This window comes from Haliotis cracherodii, unplaced genomic scaffold (genome assembly GCF_022045235.1).
Source record: "Haliotis cracherodii isolate W230 unplaced genomic scaffold, xgHalCrac1.p SCAF_8, whole genome shotgun sequence".
Classification (NCBI taxonomy): Eukaryota; Metazoa; Mollusca; class Gastropoda; order Lepetellida; family Haliotidae; genus Haliotis; species Haliotis cracherodii.
In genome coordinates, this window is record NW_027266341.1 from 37501010 (window position 1) to 37520113 (window position 19104).

The 19104-nt window shown below is 43.5% G+C and overlaps 2 protein-coding genes across 2 annotated transcripts in view; both read right to left on the reverse strand.

Moving 5' to 3' along the window:
* The window catches only part of LOC139449415 (beta-1,4-mannosyltransferase egh-like), a 135623-nt gene extending 132149 nt beyond the window's left edge, over positions 1-3474 (reverse strand). The window contains exon 1 of the mRNA XM_071230789.1: positions 3368-3474. The gene's annotated coding sequence lies outside the window, so the exon portion shown is untranslated. The remainder of the gene's footprint in view (positions 1-3367) is intronic.
* Positions 3475-7412: 3938 nt separating this feature from the next.
* Positions 7413-15085, reverse strand: LOC139450974 (uncharacterized). The gene is made up of 2 exons (XM_071232796.1): positions 15019-15085; positions 7413-9469 (listed from the first exon to the last, which is right to left on the reverse strand). The coding sequence occupies exons 1-2, from the start codon at positions 15083-15085 to the stop codon at positions 7413-7415; spliced, it is 2124 nt and encodes a 707-aa protein (XP_071088897.1).
* Between the last annotated feature and the right edge of the window lie 4019 nt (positions 15086-19104).

Sequence of the window (19104 nt, forward strand, 5' to 3'; positions counted from 1 at the left end):
GTGTGATTCAGTGGACACCTACAACCAGCATAGGTTACTGGGGTGTGATTCAGTGGATACCTACAACTAGCATAGGTTACTGGGGAGTGATTCAGTGGATACCTACAACCAGCATAGGTTACTGGGGTGTGATTCAGTGGACACCTACAACTAGCATAGGTTACTGGGGTGTGAGTCAGTGGATACCTTCAACCAGCATAGGTTACTGGGGAGTGATTCAGTGGACACCTACAACCAGCATAGGTTACTGGGGAGTGATTCAGTGGACACCTACAACTAGCATAGGTTACTGGGGAGTGATCCAGTGGATACCTACAATCAGCATAGGTTACTGGGGTGTGATTCAGTGGATACCTACAACTAGCATAGGTTACTGGGGAGTGATTCAGTGGATACCTACAACCAGCATAGGTTACTGGGGTGTGATTCAGTGGACACCTACAACTAGCATAGGTTACTGGGGTGTGAGTCAGTGGATACCTACAACCAGCATAGGTTACTGGGGAGTGATTCAGTGGACACCTACAACCAGCATAGGTTACTGGGGAGTGATTCAGTGGACACCTACAACTAGCATAGGTTACTGGGGAGTGATTCAGTGGATACCTACAATCAACATAGGTTACTGGGGTGTGATTCAGTGGACACCTACAACTAGCATAGGTTACTGGGGTGTGAGTCAGTGGATACCTACAACCAGCATAGGTTACTGGGGAGTGATTCAGTGGACACCTACAACCAGCATAGGTTACTGGGGAGTGATTCAGTGGACACCTACAATCAACATAGGTTACTGGGGTGTGATTCAGTGGATACCTACAACTAGCATAGGTTACTGGGGAGTGAGTCAGTCGACACCTACAACTAGCATACACAAGTTGCAGGTGAACAAACAACGCTATAACAAACTTTGTTAATGAAAATTTAAAATTTGTGATTAAACATCACTAGACACGATGATTTACCATTTCGATTGTATTTCTTGTGATGCTAGGTATTTTCTTATATGCAGGGATCTAGATTACCATGTGTACTGTCGTAAGTTGTAAGTATTGGAGGGACACGCGCCTTCGCCGAAGTTAATGTCAACATTATTGAATGAAATTAATAAATTAGATGACAAACCTAAGTCCAGATACACAATGAACACTTATTATAAACAGATAGTGTAACAACAGGATTAAACCTGTGTAACTCAAAACAGGTTTGCTGATATTTATTTCTGATGACGGACCATGAAAAGAAGACCTAGTTTTAGGTTGGTGGTCAAGCTAATGTACCGCCTATAACATTTTGATACACATTTCAAGAACCAACTTAATACCTTGGCTTATCTATGAGATCAGCTTATCTACGGTCATACACAGAACTCACCATCACCCAATTAATCACAGGCAGCACGCTGCATAGATCTAAATCAACAAAATCCATCTCAATGTCTGACATGCCTGAGACATGCAGTACTTAAAACCACACACGTAGGTGATCACTGGGAAACGACAAATCAAACTGAATCTCATCAATCATGTAAATAACAATTCTAAATCTGTGTCACCTTGCAGTGCAGATTACAAAGTATTATGCAACATAGTGATCTATGCAATTCTTCATGCAATACCTAGCAGCAGTGCATTAACACCCGACAGGTAACTGTGCAGGCACTTGCAGACTGGCGCTGTGCCCAAACCTTCCATCATTTTTTTAAAGCATTTTGCACCCCGGTTATCTTTTCCAAGGTTCCAAGAATTTTTCTAATTCAATATAAATTGGGTATTGAAATTCAATATACTTTTGGGGTAGGTTTGTTAAGCCATTGGTGGGCATAAAGAAATGCTGACTCGGAATAATAATACTGCAATAATAGTGCAGGCTACAAATGTTAATAAAGTAACATGGACATATATATATATACTTCTAACCGTCAAATTTGTAACCTGAAAGATTAAGTAAGTGTCACCTCACCACAAAAGTACAAAGAGTTTTCAAGTCTAGTTGAGCAAATGTTGATGAAAAGTAAATTTGGCATATCTCATAACACTGACATGATATATTTATGGATAACAAATTTCTTTCAGTATTTCACATCCCCTGAAAATTCTGTGTAGAAACCTCTTAAAACTGAATAAAATGTGAACACTTCTGCTTTCAGTTTCTTGTAATATATCTGTGATCAGCTAGCACGACCAGTATTAACCTGTTTAAAGAAATAAATGGCCCCTAACTGTTTCAGCACCATGGATCCCTGTAGCTATATTTTAATACCAAGTGAGTGAGTGAGTATGGTTTTACGCCGCTTTTAGCAATGTTCCCACAATATCACGGCGGGGGACACCAGAAATGGGCTTCACACATTGCATCCATGTCGAGAATCGAACCTGGGTTTTCGGCGTGACGAGCGAACGCTTCAACCACTGGGCTACCCGACCGCCCCGCATCAAAAGAAATCACCCCAACAGCTGCATATCAATAATGTGCAATGGAACAAGTTTGTCAACTTCATGGATGTATGAATTATTGTGTTTTTGTCATCGTCATGGGAGCATGCATTATTTACTTGTTATTGATTTATATGACATCACTCTTATTTCACACCTGGTTGGTATTATGTAGATTGTTATTGTTTTCAACAAATTACATTTTGAGATCCCACAAATGTTTTACAAAAAATTTTTTTAAAAATTAATGACATTATGTCCACCTGAGCACATTTACAACTGTCTTTGTCACAAATTATTTGTAAACATTTCGTTTATATCGTGAACACGGAACTGCATAAAATCCAGGTCAAACAAATGCAGCTGACAGCTGTGCTTAGGACCCTAAGAGTTACCTCCCTTTGAAAGTGTTGCCGTGAAACTGGCGAGGAAAAGCGATTATTTGTAGCAAAAAGATCTACGCATCTGTCAATCGATCGATGCCTTTAAAGCACACCGCCCATATTCACACCGAGATACATGAGCCCACCACTAACAAATTACACACAAATACAGCTTGTTGTTAAAACAACTGTAAAAAAAATGTGGCAATGTGACCGTCAATCGTAAGATTTAACATCAATGCACTCCCTATAGCATGGTTTTCCATGCAGCATGCATGGTTATCACATTGACACTCACGATATACATTATTCCCTGACTTGGGGGTTAAAAACGCTACGTAACCGACTGACGAATTCAAAAACCATCTTCCATGTTTGCAGCACCGCACCGGCGGTTAAAGCTCAACTTTCAAGTGCACCGCGGCATGTGTGCACGAGACAGCCCCGAGGCCGCCTTCAGAACAGACATGTGGAATATTTCGATTTACAGGACGTTTGGTTACAAGAACAGGGCCATTATGAAGAGATATAACAATGAAGGATACTTACAGCTAAAATCCAAACAGCTCCTAGAATTCAGTAATTCTACTACCCACTGTAAGTCATCGTGGCGCAACCATCATAGCGCACAAGCTCGGTTCGCGTTATGACGAGACTGGGCTGGTGTTCGGAGCTAGCCATCTGTCTGTACGAGGCATCTGCCCCTCCGAGGATTCCATTGGTCAAATTTATCTGTAGACTTGTAGTCATTTTCGGAATATTTTGGTTTCCATGGAAACGCGGTAGGCATTGTTACTGAGATGCGGGCGTATCAAAATGAATAATTAGTGAAAGGAAAAACGATAGTTCATCTCATCTTGTCTCTATCTCTTGTTTAATAGAGAGTGTTTTACTGTCATATATTGACTATCAAAAGAGAGGTTCAGGGAAGAGAGCGGTGATACTGAAGTAATTAATGAAATGGTTGTCAGAATTCTCGTATGTTCGGATCAATTTTGTTAAAAATAAATAGTATGCACTAGATTAATAAATGTTTTTTTTTTTATCGCCAATAACATTCAGTATCACGGATTATGCACTCGAGTGTTATAAATGTATCGCCCTTATTTCAATATCACGGAGAGACCTCTATTGCGACACATGACGTCGACAATGATATTCTGTTACGTTTACATCTATTGTGATGTCACTAGATATTGTGTCAACAATGGTGTCTTGTTTTACGTCACAATCATCCCAGACTCTAGACTATTACTTTTTTTGTACATATTGATACTAAGTAACTCGCATATCATATGGATAATAAAGAACATTGTAATATACCATTCTGTTCCAAGGATGCTGCGCAATCAAGCGATGCATCGCTGTATGTCTGTAACCATCTGTTATTTTCGAAAATACCCTACCATTTTTGAGAGTATATGTTTGTCGAGGCGACTGACTGGATCAGGTGATCAGGTGGGGTGACTTGGTGGACTGGGTGTCACCGTATACCTGACGGCGTGGAACGTTGCTCACAATATCAATCACTGGATTGTCTGGTCCATATTTGATTATTAACAGAAACCGGTCATGTTGCTGGAATATTGCCGAGTCCGACGTTATATGAACACTAAACAAACAAGCATCAACTATTGAAGAAGGGACATACCAGTGGATTCCACACAGCGTGTTATTTCTTGCCTTGCCTTGCAATTTGCCGTTTAAAGCTTAGCAACAAAGCAAGGGAAATGTATCTGCTTTGAGCAAAACAGTACCTGAGGAAATAATCGAAAATTGCAAAACAATGTTTTCTCATTCATTATTTGAACCATAAAATCAATAGAGCTGCAGAAGTGTTCCCCATAAGCAATATACATTCGTTTAATGATAAGCGACGCCACTGAAAATAAAAGTTATACATGGTTGAAAGGAGAGTGCTATCGAATTAGTACTCACTACCTAGAGCCTTATACTGACATTTAATCCCTAAAGAAAATTTACCTTATTTAAAAATACATATCTACAACATAAAAATAAGATAAAATAAAAACTATAAATGGAGCCTAGAACAATCCTTAAATTCAGAGTTTAGGCAATCAAGACTTTCCAAATCATTCTAGACTTGAGTTGGATTCCTTTTTCAATTTATTCTCTCGGGTCTGGGAGACGGACTACCTAGACCCTTTAAAAGCCATAATCTGGGCCAGGCAACCTGGTGGTTGACGGTACGATTAACGTCCCATGCCGCCAGGGTACGGGGACAAACAGTGAGTCGCTGAGCACGACCACCCGAACCCTTAGGCGGCTCTTACGACAAACGTGGCACCGAGGACAGAACCAGACCAGAATCCTGGAAGTACACTCTCTCAAAAAAGAAACGCAACCCCAATCTGAAAATGTGAGAAAACCCCAAGAAGAAACATATTGATTGTAAATACCATTTTTCTTATATGCACCTATACCATGTACACTGTTTATTAACGTAAGCGCCCAAACACACAAGGGCATTTTATTGTTACTTTTATCATAGTGAGCAAAATTCTCACGTGGCCCATGCCAAACGCCTAATGCACGTGCAATTCATGGAAAGAGCAATAGAAGTATGGGTTTATAAAAGCACGTGTTGATAAGCGATTCACTCTATCATTTTCACCGAAAGACAAGGTCCAATATGCCACGGTTGAGTGCTGCAGATCGAAATATCGCTATTGGTCGTACTGAGGCCGGACAAAGCTTTGGAAACGTTGCCCGGCACCTCAATGTTCATAAAACAACGATTTCACGACTTTGGAGCCGATACACCTAGTTTCATGCAACTGAAGATCGCTCCAGAAGTGGTAGGCCAAGGGTTACCACACCACCTCAGGATCGATTCATCCGGGTCACCCACCTACGTAATCGGCTAGCCACACCTACCGTCACTGCAACACAGGTGCCAGGTTTGAGAAGAGTGTCCGAACAAACAATTAGGAACCGTCTACGAGAGGCCGGTCTACGTGCATGAAGACCACTTATTGGACCTGTTTTACGCCACGAACATCGACGCCAACGACTCAGGTGGTGCACCAACGTTCGGATATGGACCCTCAGAAACTGGAGGCGCGTCTGGTTTAGTGACGAATCACGTTTGCTCTTACAACGCCGTGACGGAAGACAGCGTGTCTATAGAAGATGAAACGAACGTTTTGCCCCGAACTGTGTTCGGCAGGTCGACAGATATGGTAGAGGGAGCGTCATGGTGTGGGGAGCCATGTCTTACAACCAAAGATCAGACTTTGTGATCATTCGTGGCAATTTGACAGCCCCGCGCTATATCAGTGATGTCTTACAGCCTCATCTTCTTCCGATTATCGACCAACAGAGGGAGCTCTATCAACACGACAAGGCCCGGCCGCACACTGCTCATGCAACAGTGAATTTCTTCCAGAATTCTAACGTCAACGTCTTACCATGGCCCTCCCAATCACCAGACATCAACCCAATCGAACATCTTTGGGATTATCTGGACCGACGAGTTCGTGCACGTACACCGCCGCCGCAGACGTTGGATGCACTAGCCGTTGCACTGCAGGAAGAGTGGAGAGCAATCCCTCAGGAAAGAATTCGGCGTCTAATCCGTTCTGTTCCTAGGAGGTGAAATGCTGTGATCGCAGCTCGTGGCGCTCATACGAGGTACTGAGAAAGACGCCCCTTTTCGTCAAGTCAATCTTAGTGAGAGAACTGTCGAAGTCTGGACTTAAACTTGCATAACTGTACTGCCACCATGCCAAATTTCATATTGTTGTCTTCAATAAAAATTTGTTATAATAACTTGAATATTGAGATAAACATCTTGAAAATATAGGGGTTGCGTTTCTTTTTTTGAGAGAGTGTAGTTCCCAGGACTGCGCCTAAAGGTTGCTTCTCTCGGCAAGACTCGATTATGTTCAGGCCGTCGTCATGTACCTGGGATATTGCTGAGTATGGTATTAAACAAACAAACAAACAAACAAACAAACAAACAAACATACAAACAAACATAATATCGATCACCTGGTGATTACCTGGTCCAGATATGCCTATTTGCATGCTGCCATCACATAGATGGACGGCTGTTGAGTGTGGCGACTTGAACAATAAAAAAAGTGATGAAGGAAAGACAAACAAAGATGTCTGAATTTGCCACAGGATGAATGAAGCAGATGAGGCAGGTGTTCATTTCTTATTGTGTGCCACTTGAAGCTGGTGTTTATTCAAGGATTTACGGCATAAAGGTAGTGACCACAAGTGGGTGTGGCGTTAAACAAGCCAAACAATCAGTCAAACAAACACACACACACACAAACGATGTGATTTTGACCTTGTCTTGATTAGTTATTGTGCTGTGGTTGTCGAGATCAGTATACTTGGTCATGGTTGCGTATTGACAGTATCCGGATGATCGGATCAAAATGGTCTGATGGTAAATAAACATGCGCGGACCAAGCATATCATCATCTTTTTGAAACGTTAATATTTTAAACACGAGGGAGTTGTATCGATCAAGGAAGTGTATACATATTATAGTTCTACATAAATAACTCATTTATACACAACTGCCAAACGTAAGTTGCTTTGGGAGGTATTTGGGCATTCAGCAAGTGCGGATACAACGTTTTGGAAAAGTGGGGTGGAGTAGGGGGTGACCACTTTGGAAGGTGGGGTGGAGTGGGGGTGACCACTTTTGAAGGTGGGGTGGAGTGGGTGTGAGCACCTTGGAATGGTGGGGTGGAGTGGGTGTGACCACCTTGGAAGGTAGGGTGGAGTGGGTAAGACCACCTTGGAAGGTAGGGTGGAGTGGGGGTGACCACTTGGGAAGGTGGGATGGAGTGGGGGTGACCACTTTGGAAGGTTGGATGGAGTGGGTGTGACCAACCTGGAAAGTGGGGTGGAGTGGGTGTGACCAACCTGGAAGGTGGGGTGGAGTGGGTGTGTGAACACCCTGGAAGGTGGGGTGTAGTGGGGGTGACCATCCTGGAAGGTGGGGTGGAGTGGGGGCGACCACCCTGGAAGGTGGGGTGGAGAGGGGGTGACCACACTGGAAGATGGGGTGTAGTGGGGGTGACCACCCTGGTGGGTGGGGTGGAGTGGGGGTGACCATCCTGGAAGGTGGGGTGTAGTGGGGGTGACCATCCTGGAAGGTGGGGTGGAGTGGGGGCGACCACCCTGGAAGGTGGGGTGGAGAGGGGGTGACCACACTGGAAGATGGGGTGTAGTGGGGGTGACCACCCTGGAGGGTGGGGTGGAGTGGGGGTGAACACCCTGGAAGGTGGGGTGGAGAGGGGATGACCACTTTGGAAGGTGGGGTGGAGTGGGGGTGACCACCCTGGAAGGTGGGGTGGAGAGGGGATGACCACTTTGGAAGGTGGGGTGGAGTGGGGTGACCACACTGGAAGGTGGGGTGGAGAGGGGGTGACCACCCTGGATGGTGGGGTGGAGGGGGGATGACCACTTTGGAAGGTGGGGTGGAGTGGGGGGTGACCACCCTGGAAGGGGGGGGGGGGGGGTTTGGAGAGGGGAAGACCACTTTAGAAGGTGGGGTGGAGTGGGGTGACCACCTTGAAATGGTGGGGTGGAGTGCGGGTGACCACCTTGGAAGGTGGGGTGGAGTAGGGGTGACCACCTTGGAAGGTGGGATGGAGTGGGTGTGACCAACCTGGAAGGTGGGGTGGAGTGGGTGTGACCAACCTGGAAGGTGGGGTGGAGTGGGTGTGTGAACACCCTGGAAGGTGAGATGGAGAGGGGGTGACCACCCTGGAAGGTGGGGTGGAGTGGGAGTGACCACCCTGGAAGGTGGGTTGGAGTGGGGGTGACCACCCTGGAAAGTGGGGTAGAGTGGGGGTGACCACCTTGGAAGGTGGGGTGGAGTGGGGGTGACCACCCTGGAAGGTGGGGTGTAGAAGGGATGACCACTTTGGAAGGTGGGGTGGAGTGGGGGTGACCACCCTGGAAGGTGGGATGGAGAGGGGGTGACCACCCTGGAAGATGGGGTGTAGTGGGGGTGACCACCCTGGAAGGTGGGGTGGAGTGGGGGGCGACCACCCTGGAAGGTGGGGTGGAGTGGGGGTGACCATCCTGGAAGGTGGGGTGGAGTGGATGTGAGCACCTTGGAATGGTGGGGTGGATTGGGTGTGACCACACTGGAAGGTAGGGTGGAGTGGGGGTGACCACCCTGGAAGGTGGGGTGGAGATCGGGTGACCACCCTGGAAGGTGGGGTGGAGTGGGGTGACCACCCTGGAAGGTGGGGTGGAGTGGGTGTGACCACCCTGGAAGGTGGGGTGTAGAGGGGATGACCACTTTGGAAGTTGGGTTGGAGTAGGGGTGACCACCCAGGAAGGTGGGGTGGAGTGGGGGTGACCACCCTGAAAGGTGGGGTGGAGTGGGGTGACCACCTTGGAATGGTGGGGTGGAGTGCGGGTGACCACCTTGGAAGGTGGGGTGGAGTGGGGGTGACCACCCTGGAAGGTGGGATGAGGTGGGGGTGACCACCTTGGAAGGTGGGGTGGAGTGGGGGTGTCCACCTTGGAATGGTGGGGTGGAGTGGGTGTGACCACCCTGGAAGGTGGGGTGAAGTGGGGGTGACCACCCTGGAAGATGGGGTGGATTGGGGGTGACCTCTTTGGATGGTGTGGTGGAGTGGGGGTGACCACCTTGGAAGGTGGGGTGGAAAAAAGAAATGTTAGATGAAACAATTTGCGGTTGTCGGCCAAAATTAATCAATTAATTCCCATTTTGGTCACCAACTGATTCAGTATTTCGTTTTTAAAGGCTAACATGATTAACATCGCCACCCCACCCCCCGAAAAAACCCCAAAACAACAACAAAACAAAACAAAACAAACAAACAAACAAACAAAAAATAAAATAAAAAAAACAAAATTAAAAACCCGTCTACATCTAGGGCAAATGTAGGATTGTACGGAATATCACACAAATAGTTGCGTGTAAAGCACTGTGACCTGGCAATGTGATCATGAATTCCGTGTCACTTCTCCATGTTGTTATTGTTAGCGGCTGGGAAATCCTCGTGACGTCACTGGGAAACACCCCGCTTTTTCAATCCCAAACACAAATGAGTTCTCTGTCAGAGTCACGATAGGTGTCGTACGATCTGCGACAGGTTTACGATTGTTTCGAAAATCTGTCTTATCTTAAACTTAAGATATCTTATGTTTGAACGTAAGTTTTTAAGATTATTCGTAGCTAAGATCGTTTCGAAAACCTAGACCCAGGTTACACATCATCCTCAATGATATCGGCTCTTGTACGAAATGCATATGTTATCTGCCTATAGAATCCCTTAATCCCGGTACTCAGAAACTGGTATGAGTTCATATTTACACCGCGTCTTCGAGAATGCGTGCCCAATCGGACAGCGACTATAGGGGTAACACATTATACCTATACTGTTTCATGTACGTACGTACATTTGCACTGGTTTACCTAAACACGCAAGAAAATCACCCTTTAAAATAATTCCGCATGTGTTGTTTTGATATACAAAATCCACAAATACCATTATGGAATGCTGTAAACACGCAGGGTTTGTTATAGCTGAGCGGATTTATGTTCCGGCTTTAGTTGCCCATATGTAAACAAATATGCAATATTACTTTACATAAATGTTGACATTCATACATCTTTTCTTGATCTAGTTTACAACATATGGTCATGCTCTTTAGCAGGTATATGACTTCACACGTCCATTTTACCGTATCGTTTTTTTCCAAATGATTGAAAGTTATTATACACCTAACACCAACTCGTACTTATTACATTGCACGAAAGAACAGGCTAATACACCACGCCGGATTAACGAGGTTGGGCACAAAAGGGCTCTTTAGATCTCCTTTCCGTTACGACATCCTTGACGTGTTATTAAATAATATGACACGCTGAATAATCGATTACGTTTTCATTTGAAGTTACAGAAAGCTTTGAAATATTGGTATGAAAATTACCTGACTTGTTCAAATGGCTGATAACTTGCCTGCTTCTGTTCCTTGCACTTGCAAGTTTTGAACACGACAAATTGATAAGAATGGTTAAAGGCCGATTGCAAGAAACAATCTACACTTTTGTGTCATATTTTTGCACTGCCTTTATCTAGATCTCCTTCGCAAAACAGTTGTGGATTAAAGACTTGCTCATATTCAAAATACGCTTCCAGGAAACCTCTAAAACCACCCTTTTGACACATTTAATCTTTACCTATATTCAGTGTTGTCCAAAACAGGAAGTCTAATTATCTTTCATACTGATATACGTGTTTGATCATATCTAATTTTATAACGTGTGGGGCGGTCAGGTAGCCTAGTGGTTAGAGAGTTAGCTCGTCACGCCGAAGAATGTGTGAACCCCCGCACACACCCCCCCCCCCCCCCTTCTGTATCTGCCCATGGATGTCATCTGTGAAGATCGGCCAGCTCGTTTGACAGAAAGTGCGAGATTAAAAGAGTTTGGTAGATTAGCCCACGTCCACTGGAGGTGAGATGAGGTGAAATGGGGTTGAACGTCGCGTCCAAGGTTATTGTACTTATATAAAGCGACGTGCATGCACGTGTGTGTGGCTGCTTGTACTAGTACGGACTGATGCCGATTTATGGTGCTAGCCCACTGAGATACCATGCCGCAGTTCAACATGAATGCCCCACTCAGACACAGTATACTGAGCCGACCAGTCCTTGTTTTAGCCCCTTAATGCCGAGCGCCAGAGAACAAGTCTTGTAACACCTTTTGGTATGACGCGGTCGGGGATCGAAGCCCGGACCGTCCGCTCTCCTGGCGGTTCCTATATTATGAGGCCACGGTGGCAGTCTCACCTGGTGGAAGCCATTTATGATTGACTATATATGATTCAGCTGGTATGACAACACCATAAGCATATCGATAATTTACCTTAGCATCATTTCAAAAATATTTCCGTTTTTCAAGGGGAAAAGGAGCGCTATTAGTATTTATCTATTTTCATTCTGTATCTGCATGGTTCGGCCCCTTATTTCCCAGTTGATAAGAAAACAGGGCGAAAATGAAAATGTATCGACATTCAATCTTATACGAAATATGTATGTAATGTGTTCTTATCGATTTGCTAAATATGTTATGGAGCTACTTTGCAAATTCTATTTTGGGGAATGCAAACTGAGCGCGTATTATGTTTTAATGATTTTACACGACAATACTTTATTTGGTATTTGTTTACATGCTATGCTGAAGGGCAGGTTTCAATTCTCACATATTGGTACAATATGTCAAATCCATTTCCGATGTCCGCTGTCGTGATATTGTTGGAATATTACTAAATGCGGCGTAAAACCATACTCTGTCACTCACTCACTATATGCATGTCACCATGGATATAGCTGGAACATATGTTTGCCTACTATGTTGATTACAAACATGCGGATTTGGGAAAGCGAGAAATTTCATGTTTTCTGTCCTAATGCATCGCCACACATACTTTGAATATTGTAGTAACCGCACATCTGCATTTCGTTACCATTAGTTGTAAATTTTATTTCAAAATTCCTACCGACGATGATTGAGAAAGAAACACTTGTCTTTTAATATCACTTTTCGCGGCCGTCAAAACAGAAGGGGTTATTGTTAAAACCTGTAACCCCTAACAAATAAGAATCGAATTTTTACCAAATTCATGGCATTCCTACGCCTATTGGTAACATTAGATTGATTTAATACTAATAATTCATGATTTAAATGTTGCTTTAGATTTTCGCCTGATACATTACGTCAGAGTCATTTGACTGAAATTATTGTCTTCGTCGGATAATAATGGAAATATGCTCAAACTTGTTATACTTTACGAGTAAACACGTTTATGTGTACTTTCTCGACATAATCACTGTCACATGAGACCAAATGAGTTTCAGGTTTGTGTCTGGTTACAAGGTATGGCCTCATTGTTGTGTCAACGTTCCTCCACGACCTGGGTCGTTGCTCACACGACCCGTGAAGATTCCGGGGTAGAATGGTCTTCAGCAACCAATGCTTGCCGTAAAAGGTGACTATGCTTGTCGTAAAAGGCGACTTAAGGGATCGTGTGGTCAGGCTCGCTGACTTGGTTGATGCATGTCATTAATCCCGATTGCGTGGATCGATGCTCATGATATTAATCACTGGATTGTCTGGTCCAGGCTCGATTATTTGCAGACCGCCGTCATAGAGCTGGAATATTGCTGAGTGCGGCGGTAAACAACAAACCAACCAACGTTGCTCACGCTTCAGGAAACAGAGGTTTGCTGCTTCCAGCTTCGTTTATATACAGGCTTTCTTTGATATAACGGGAACATTTGCTTGCTGAAACAGTGAGTGAATTTTGTTTTCACCCAAATCAGAAAGATTATAGCTATCTCGACAGCGCGCACCTGCCCACCAATGTTAAGCTTAGTAAACAGTAAATATTCGTTATAAATAAGTGTTATATGTTCGTATTTCAGCGCTGTAACGCACTTTGGTCATGTTTTGAAGAAAATTAATACGACTACCACGGGAAATTGTTCCGCAATTTATGTGTAATCATCTACACTTGAAAGGAAACTTTTCCCTTCTAGGGTTTCCGGGCTGGAATTGGTCCCTAGCAACCTAATTCTGTAGTTAGAGGTGGCCAAATGGATCGGTTGGCTGGGCATGGTGACATGGTTGACATGTCATTGTACCCTGACGCTCACAATATCAATCACTGGATTGCCATGTCCAGATTCGATTATTTTCAGGCCTCCTTCAAATAGCTGAAATACTGCGACAAACAAACTTATTTCGTGTTCACAAAATGCACCGCACTCTTTCCATAACGCATAATCCGACTTGTGAAATAAAATGGCAAAATCAATAGGAATTTGACGTCATGAAAACTTATGGCCGATAAATAAATTGGAATGCTTTGTCAGGCGTAAGGCTCTCCGTGATTACTGCTTAGCGTATTTAAGTCGCCATTAGCTTCATTAGACGACAACGTGGGTCGATAGGACAAAGCACATTATCAGCTCTCTCTCTTTAAAAATCTAAAAGCGGATTTTTGATGATATCTGTTTCAGTCGCATTAAGTAATTACGGGGATTATCCTTCTAATTCTGACGTTGTAAACGTGAAACGTTCAAGAATAGAACGCGCGTGATGGAAGCTGTCCGTCATGCATGACGTCATTGGGACACCTCGTCGGGAGGTAATTGTTTCATTGATTGAATGTCCCAACATTTACAACTTAAATCATGTATAGTACGTGACATGATACGACATAAACAAAATAAATATTGACTGAGTAAGCCATATAAAACAGCATACCTCACCTTTATGACCAGGCTACACACGGGGAAGTATATAGTATAGATTTCTCTACACGAGAGGCATATTATTGTTATTAATAAACTGACGTCCAAAAGAAACTTTACCAACTGAAAATATAAATTTCAGACAAAGTATCAATTGTTTTTAGATGAAGTCTATCTAAAACACATAACCTAAATACAACAATAGTGTATGCAGAAAATGTTAATCGTCTGTTACATGTTTGCGAGATAACACGCGAAAAAGTGAAAAACACGTACACCACGGACAACTGCAATTGCACGTGCGGGTAAGGGTATAAAACGATTGCAACGGCAAGTCAGACATCCACAGTGATAAAAACAAATAAAAGAAATGCCACGACTCACAGTCGAACAACGTGAACGAGCCTTGGGTATGGTACAGATGGGAGCCACCCACACCCATATTGCACGAACCTTCGGTTGCTCCCGTGTTGCCGTTACCAACTTGATGCAACGTTACAGACAGACAGGGCGGACCGCTGACAGGCCACGAACAGGCAGACCCAGGGTGACCACGCCCCATGATGACCGGTACTTGCGTACCTTGCACCTCCGAAATCTCTTCCTGACAGTGACGTCATCGGCGACAAATGCCTTAGGTCACAGGGTTAGTCGACAGACAGTGGCCAGGAGACTCCGGGCTCATGGAATCAGGGCTTTTAGACCATACAGAGGACAGCTATTGACAGTGCAACATCGTCGTCTGCGATTGAGATGGGCCCGGACTGTACGACGTTGGCAACGACGTGACTGGCAGAGGGTTGTCTTCACTGACGAAAGTTGATTCTGTATGTTTAGGGCTGATGGAAGACAACGTGTTTACCGCCGAAGGGGTGAACGAACGACGGCGTGTTGCGTGCAGGAGGTCGTACCATATGGTGGAGGGAGTGTCATGGTGCGGGGAGGGATCTGGGGGCAGGAGAGGACACCGCTGGTCATCGTTGACGGAGACGTGACAGCTCAGCGGTACATGGATAACATTCTACGTCCAGTTCTCCTACCATTTTTACAACAGCAGCCACGTGGTGTCATTTATCAGCATGACAACGCTAGAGGCCATACAGCCAGTATTGTCACTAACTTCCTCGCAGCCAACAACGTCAACGCCCTACCGTTGCCTGCACGCTTACCCGACATGTTCCCCATAGAACACCTCTGGGACTTGATGGATCGTCGTGTTCGACAACGACCACACTCTCCAGCCAACCGGCAAGAACTGATCTTGGCCCTCCAAGATGAATGGCGTCAAATCCCACGTGACGTCATCAGACGACTGACTTTTTCTGTACGTCGAAGAGTTGTTGCGTGTATTGAGGCATTTTGTGGGTCACACACGCTACTAATGACTTGTTATTGAACGTGAGCGATTGTTTATGTACTCTGCCTATTGTCCATGATTCTGAAAGCTCGAGTTTTGTACCACTTTGGGGGGCTCTGACGTCATTCTCGGTCGCGGTATGGTTGTCATTTTCAGTGTTGATTATGTTGATATATTGATCTTCTCAATACACTTTACTTCATGCATATATGTTTTGTTGTTTTTGAGCAAGAGTGATTTCAAACTCTGGTAAAGTTTCTTTTGGACGTCAGTTTATTATTATTATTATAGGTCACTCTATATGACAAGGGTTTACTATTTGACGTTATTCAAAATGAAATATATATTTTATGCGACACTTTATATGAGAGAATGGTATTATTATACGTCATTCTATATGAGAAGGGTATACTATTTGACGTTACGTTTTAAGTGATGACATAAATTAATATACTCCATATGAAAAGGGTATATCATCATACATTACTCAAAATAGAAAGGGTATATAATTTTAGTTAGCTCTATATAAACGATGTATTATCATACATTACTAGGTATGAAAAGGGTATATTATCATAGATTACCCAAAATGAAAAGGTAATATTATCACACATTACTCGACATGAGAAGGGTATTTGAGAGGTACATGTATATTATTATACATTACTCGTTCTGAATGATCACAATCTCCCCACCCCGTCACAGGGACTTTATGTCAAGAGGAACAATATGGATTGATGTCAAGATGACAATAAGGATTGATGTCAAGATGACAATAAGGATTGATGCCAAGAGTAACAATAAGGATTGATGTCAAGATGACAATAAGGATTGATGTCAAGATGACAATAAGGATTGATGTCAAGGGGAACAATAAGGATTGATGTCAAGATGAAATAAGGAATGATGTCAAGATGACAATAAGGATTGATGTCAAGAGGAACAATAAGGAATGATGTCAAGACGAACAATAAGGATTGATGTCAAGAAGAACAATAAGGAATGATGTCAAGAGGAACAACTGAATGTCAATCCTTGAGGAAATACCAGGTGAAGATCCGGTTTAGAATTGTTCTTCACCAGACCATGCTTGTCGTTCGAGGCTGCTATTAAACATCTTTAATGTATGCACATTGTCTCTATCTAAATAGTTTGTATACATATAAGCAGTCCCAGACGCACGTACCACTGCAGGACAGGAACAGTTATACACAAAGACAAGATGAGTTTGAAAAACAACGACTAATATGTCAATGACATTTTGGAAAAAACAGTTTGACCTCGGGGGAACAGTAAAATTAACTCGTGAACTGGAATGTTTTGGTTTCCCAAATATAGTTTTACTGCTCTTGTCAAAGAAAAAAAAAAAGAAAAAAAGAAAAAAGAAAAAAATCCCTCGGATATTAAATGGTCGGACCCTAAAGACTTAAAATATATACTGACAGAAAAAAAGTAACTGTGATTCATATGAAGTTCAATAATAATAAATATATTCTGAAATGAAATGATGCACCTTCCAATATATATTCATGAAGAAATCTCCTCGACTTTAAGGTCGTGAATCACAATTTGCACGTGCATGTTCATACACGGGGTACAATTCGGGTATGTGCGTGTTTGTTGGGAGCATGATCCTCATACACGTGGTTTTTGAAAGTGAACAGCCCACAGTGAGTGTTAAGCTATCAAGTGCTCAAATACGCTTTTGTTTAACCAGTCGTCCATTTGTTACTTCACGTCAACAATACAACCACAATAGGTTGGTGCATCTACGGAATCGATACCAAAATGCCTCATTAACAGCTCGGAAAATTCATATGTTGAGATCAATCAGTGGCAGAAACGTACGCAACAGGATGCGCGAGCACAACATTCTGCCACGGCTTTCAACGATACGCCCAAACTCGCTTCCATTTCACCGTCAGGCACGCCCAGGTCGTTATTGGCAGCATCTAAGGTTCAGAAGACTGGGACAGTATACTGTTCACAGATGAGTCCAGGTTTCATCTGGACAGGTCTGATGGTCGTGCAAGGGTCTAGAGTCGTCCAAGACGTTACTCAACGTCGTCAGTTTTGGTGTGGAAGTGTAATGCTTTCACAACTAATGGGCGAAGACAACTCATCATTGTAAAATGGCAATTTGAATGGCGTACGCTATCGATACGACATCGTTGGAGATCCTTTTTTTCCATTTGTGCAAGAGCAGGGACGCCAGGTCACGCTGCAGCAGGATAATGCCCACTCACATGTTGCACGTGTTGTAACAGACTTCTTGAAGCAGCATAACATTGATGTACCACCATCCCAGTCTGTTTCTCCAGATCTCTGCCCCACTGAACATGTCTGAGATGAGCGTATCCTGCTCCACCGGTGGCACCCGTCACAAATACATGCAAAGGCAAGTCAATTGTTCACCTGGAAAAAACATGTGAACATATCGTACAAGTCAAAATAGGAATCTGCATCGGACGGGTGACCCAGTCGTCTAAGGCGCTGTAATTAGTTATGCAGAGTTGCGTCCCTTGAGCACGCCAGAAACTTATGATTATGGGTTCGAATCCCGGTTCGCCCCGATTATATTCTCATGGGTTTCACCAAAGTGGTAAACATCTGGGACATGCATCAAATTCGTGCTTTCCTCACACATCAAACTGACACGCCACGATATATTTGGAATACTGTTCAAAGAGGCGTTAAACTGAACTCATTCACTTACATAATAATAATAATAATAATAATAATAATAATAATAATAATAATAATAATAATGATGAGAATATTAATCTGATGTGACACACCTTGATAAATATATATATATGCATATATATATGAAATACCGCTCAAAAAGGTGTTAAACCACTCGCTCAGCCCTCGGCTGGAACATCCGTCATTTGACGCAGAGACAAACTAGTGAGAACTGCCACTTCGTGAGATTGTTCTAAGGGACAGTTGTTGCCACTCATGAAAAATCAATATTTGTACAACTGACGTTTAATCGTTCTTGCACTTGAGCGATCGCTGTGTTAAGCATTGGCCAATAAGTGAATATAGACGCCCAAACAAATAGTTACAGTCCCGCCGACATATGAATCTATTCTCCAGTGACACCCCGTCTGTTGCCCACCTCGTCTGGAACAAATTGCCATTTAAACCCGAGGTAACAGGACTAACGAGTCAGTGTCTGTCCAATATAAAGAATGTTCAAATTACGCAAGACGCGATGTTTGCTATAAATACGTCATTACCAATCTCCTAACCGATTTTTAACTGATTAATTTGAAAGCGGTTTCAGCTATTTTTGCCGGTGAAGTGCGTTTGAATTAAAGTGTTCCGTTCAGTCAATCAGTTGAAATGAAATTGCACTTCCTGTCTTGCGTGATGGCATGAGATGGCATTTGCCATCCTCTTAATCTTGTAATATTGAATATATGAGAAACCAGGTTTTTCTATCCACCGCATGCATGCTATATCTTTTTTAAGGTCAGAGTGTCTTAACTGAATTCATGTATTTTGGAACTAAAGTGTCCTTTCTTTTCAAATTAACACCCATCATTACGTGATATTGTCAGAAGCGATTTCCGCGACGGTGAGAATGGGTGCAACTTTATGTCACGGATGAGTCTACTTTCATGATAGGTGA

Bases quoted from the DNA above. Each gene is read 5' to 3' on its own strand.
- LOC139450974 (XM_071232796.1), bottom strand. From the start codon at position 15,085: ATGACCAGCGGTGTCCTCTCCTGCCCCCAGATCCCTCCCCGCACCATG. The intron at 9,470-15,018 runs GTACGACCTCCT...CCACCTTCCAAG, and splicing joins GACACTCCCTCCACCATATG to GTGGTCACCCCCACTCCACC.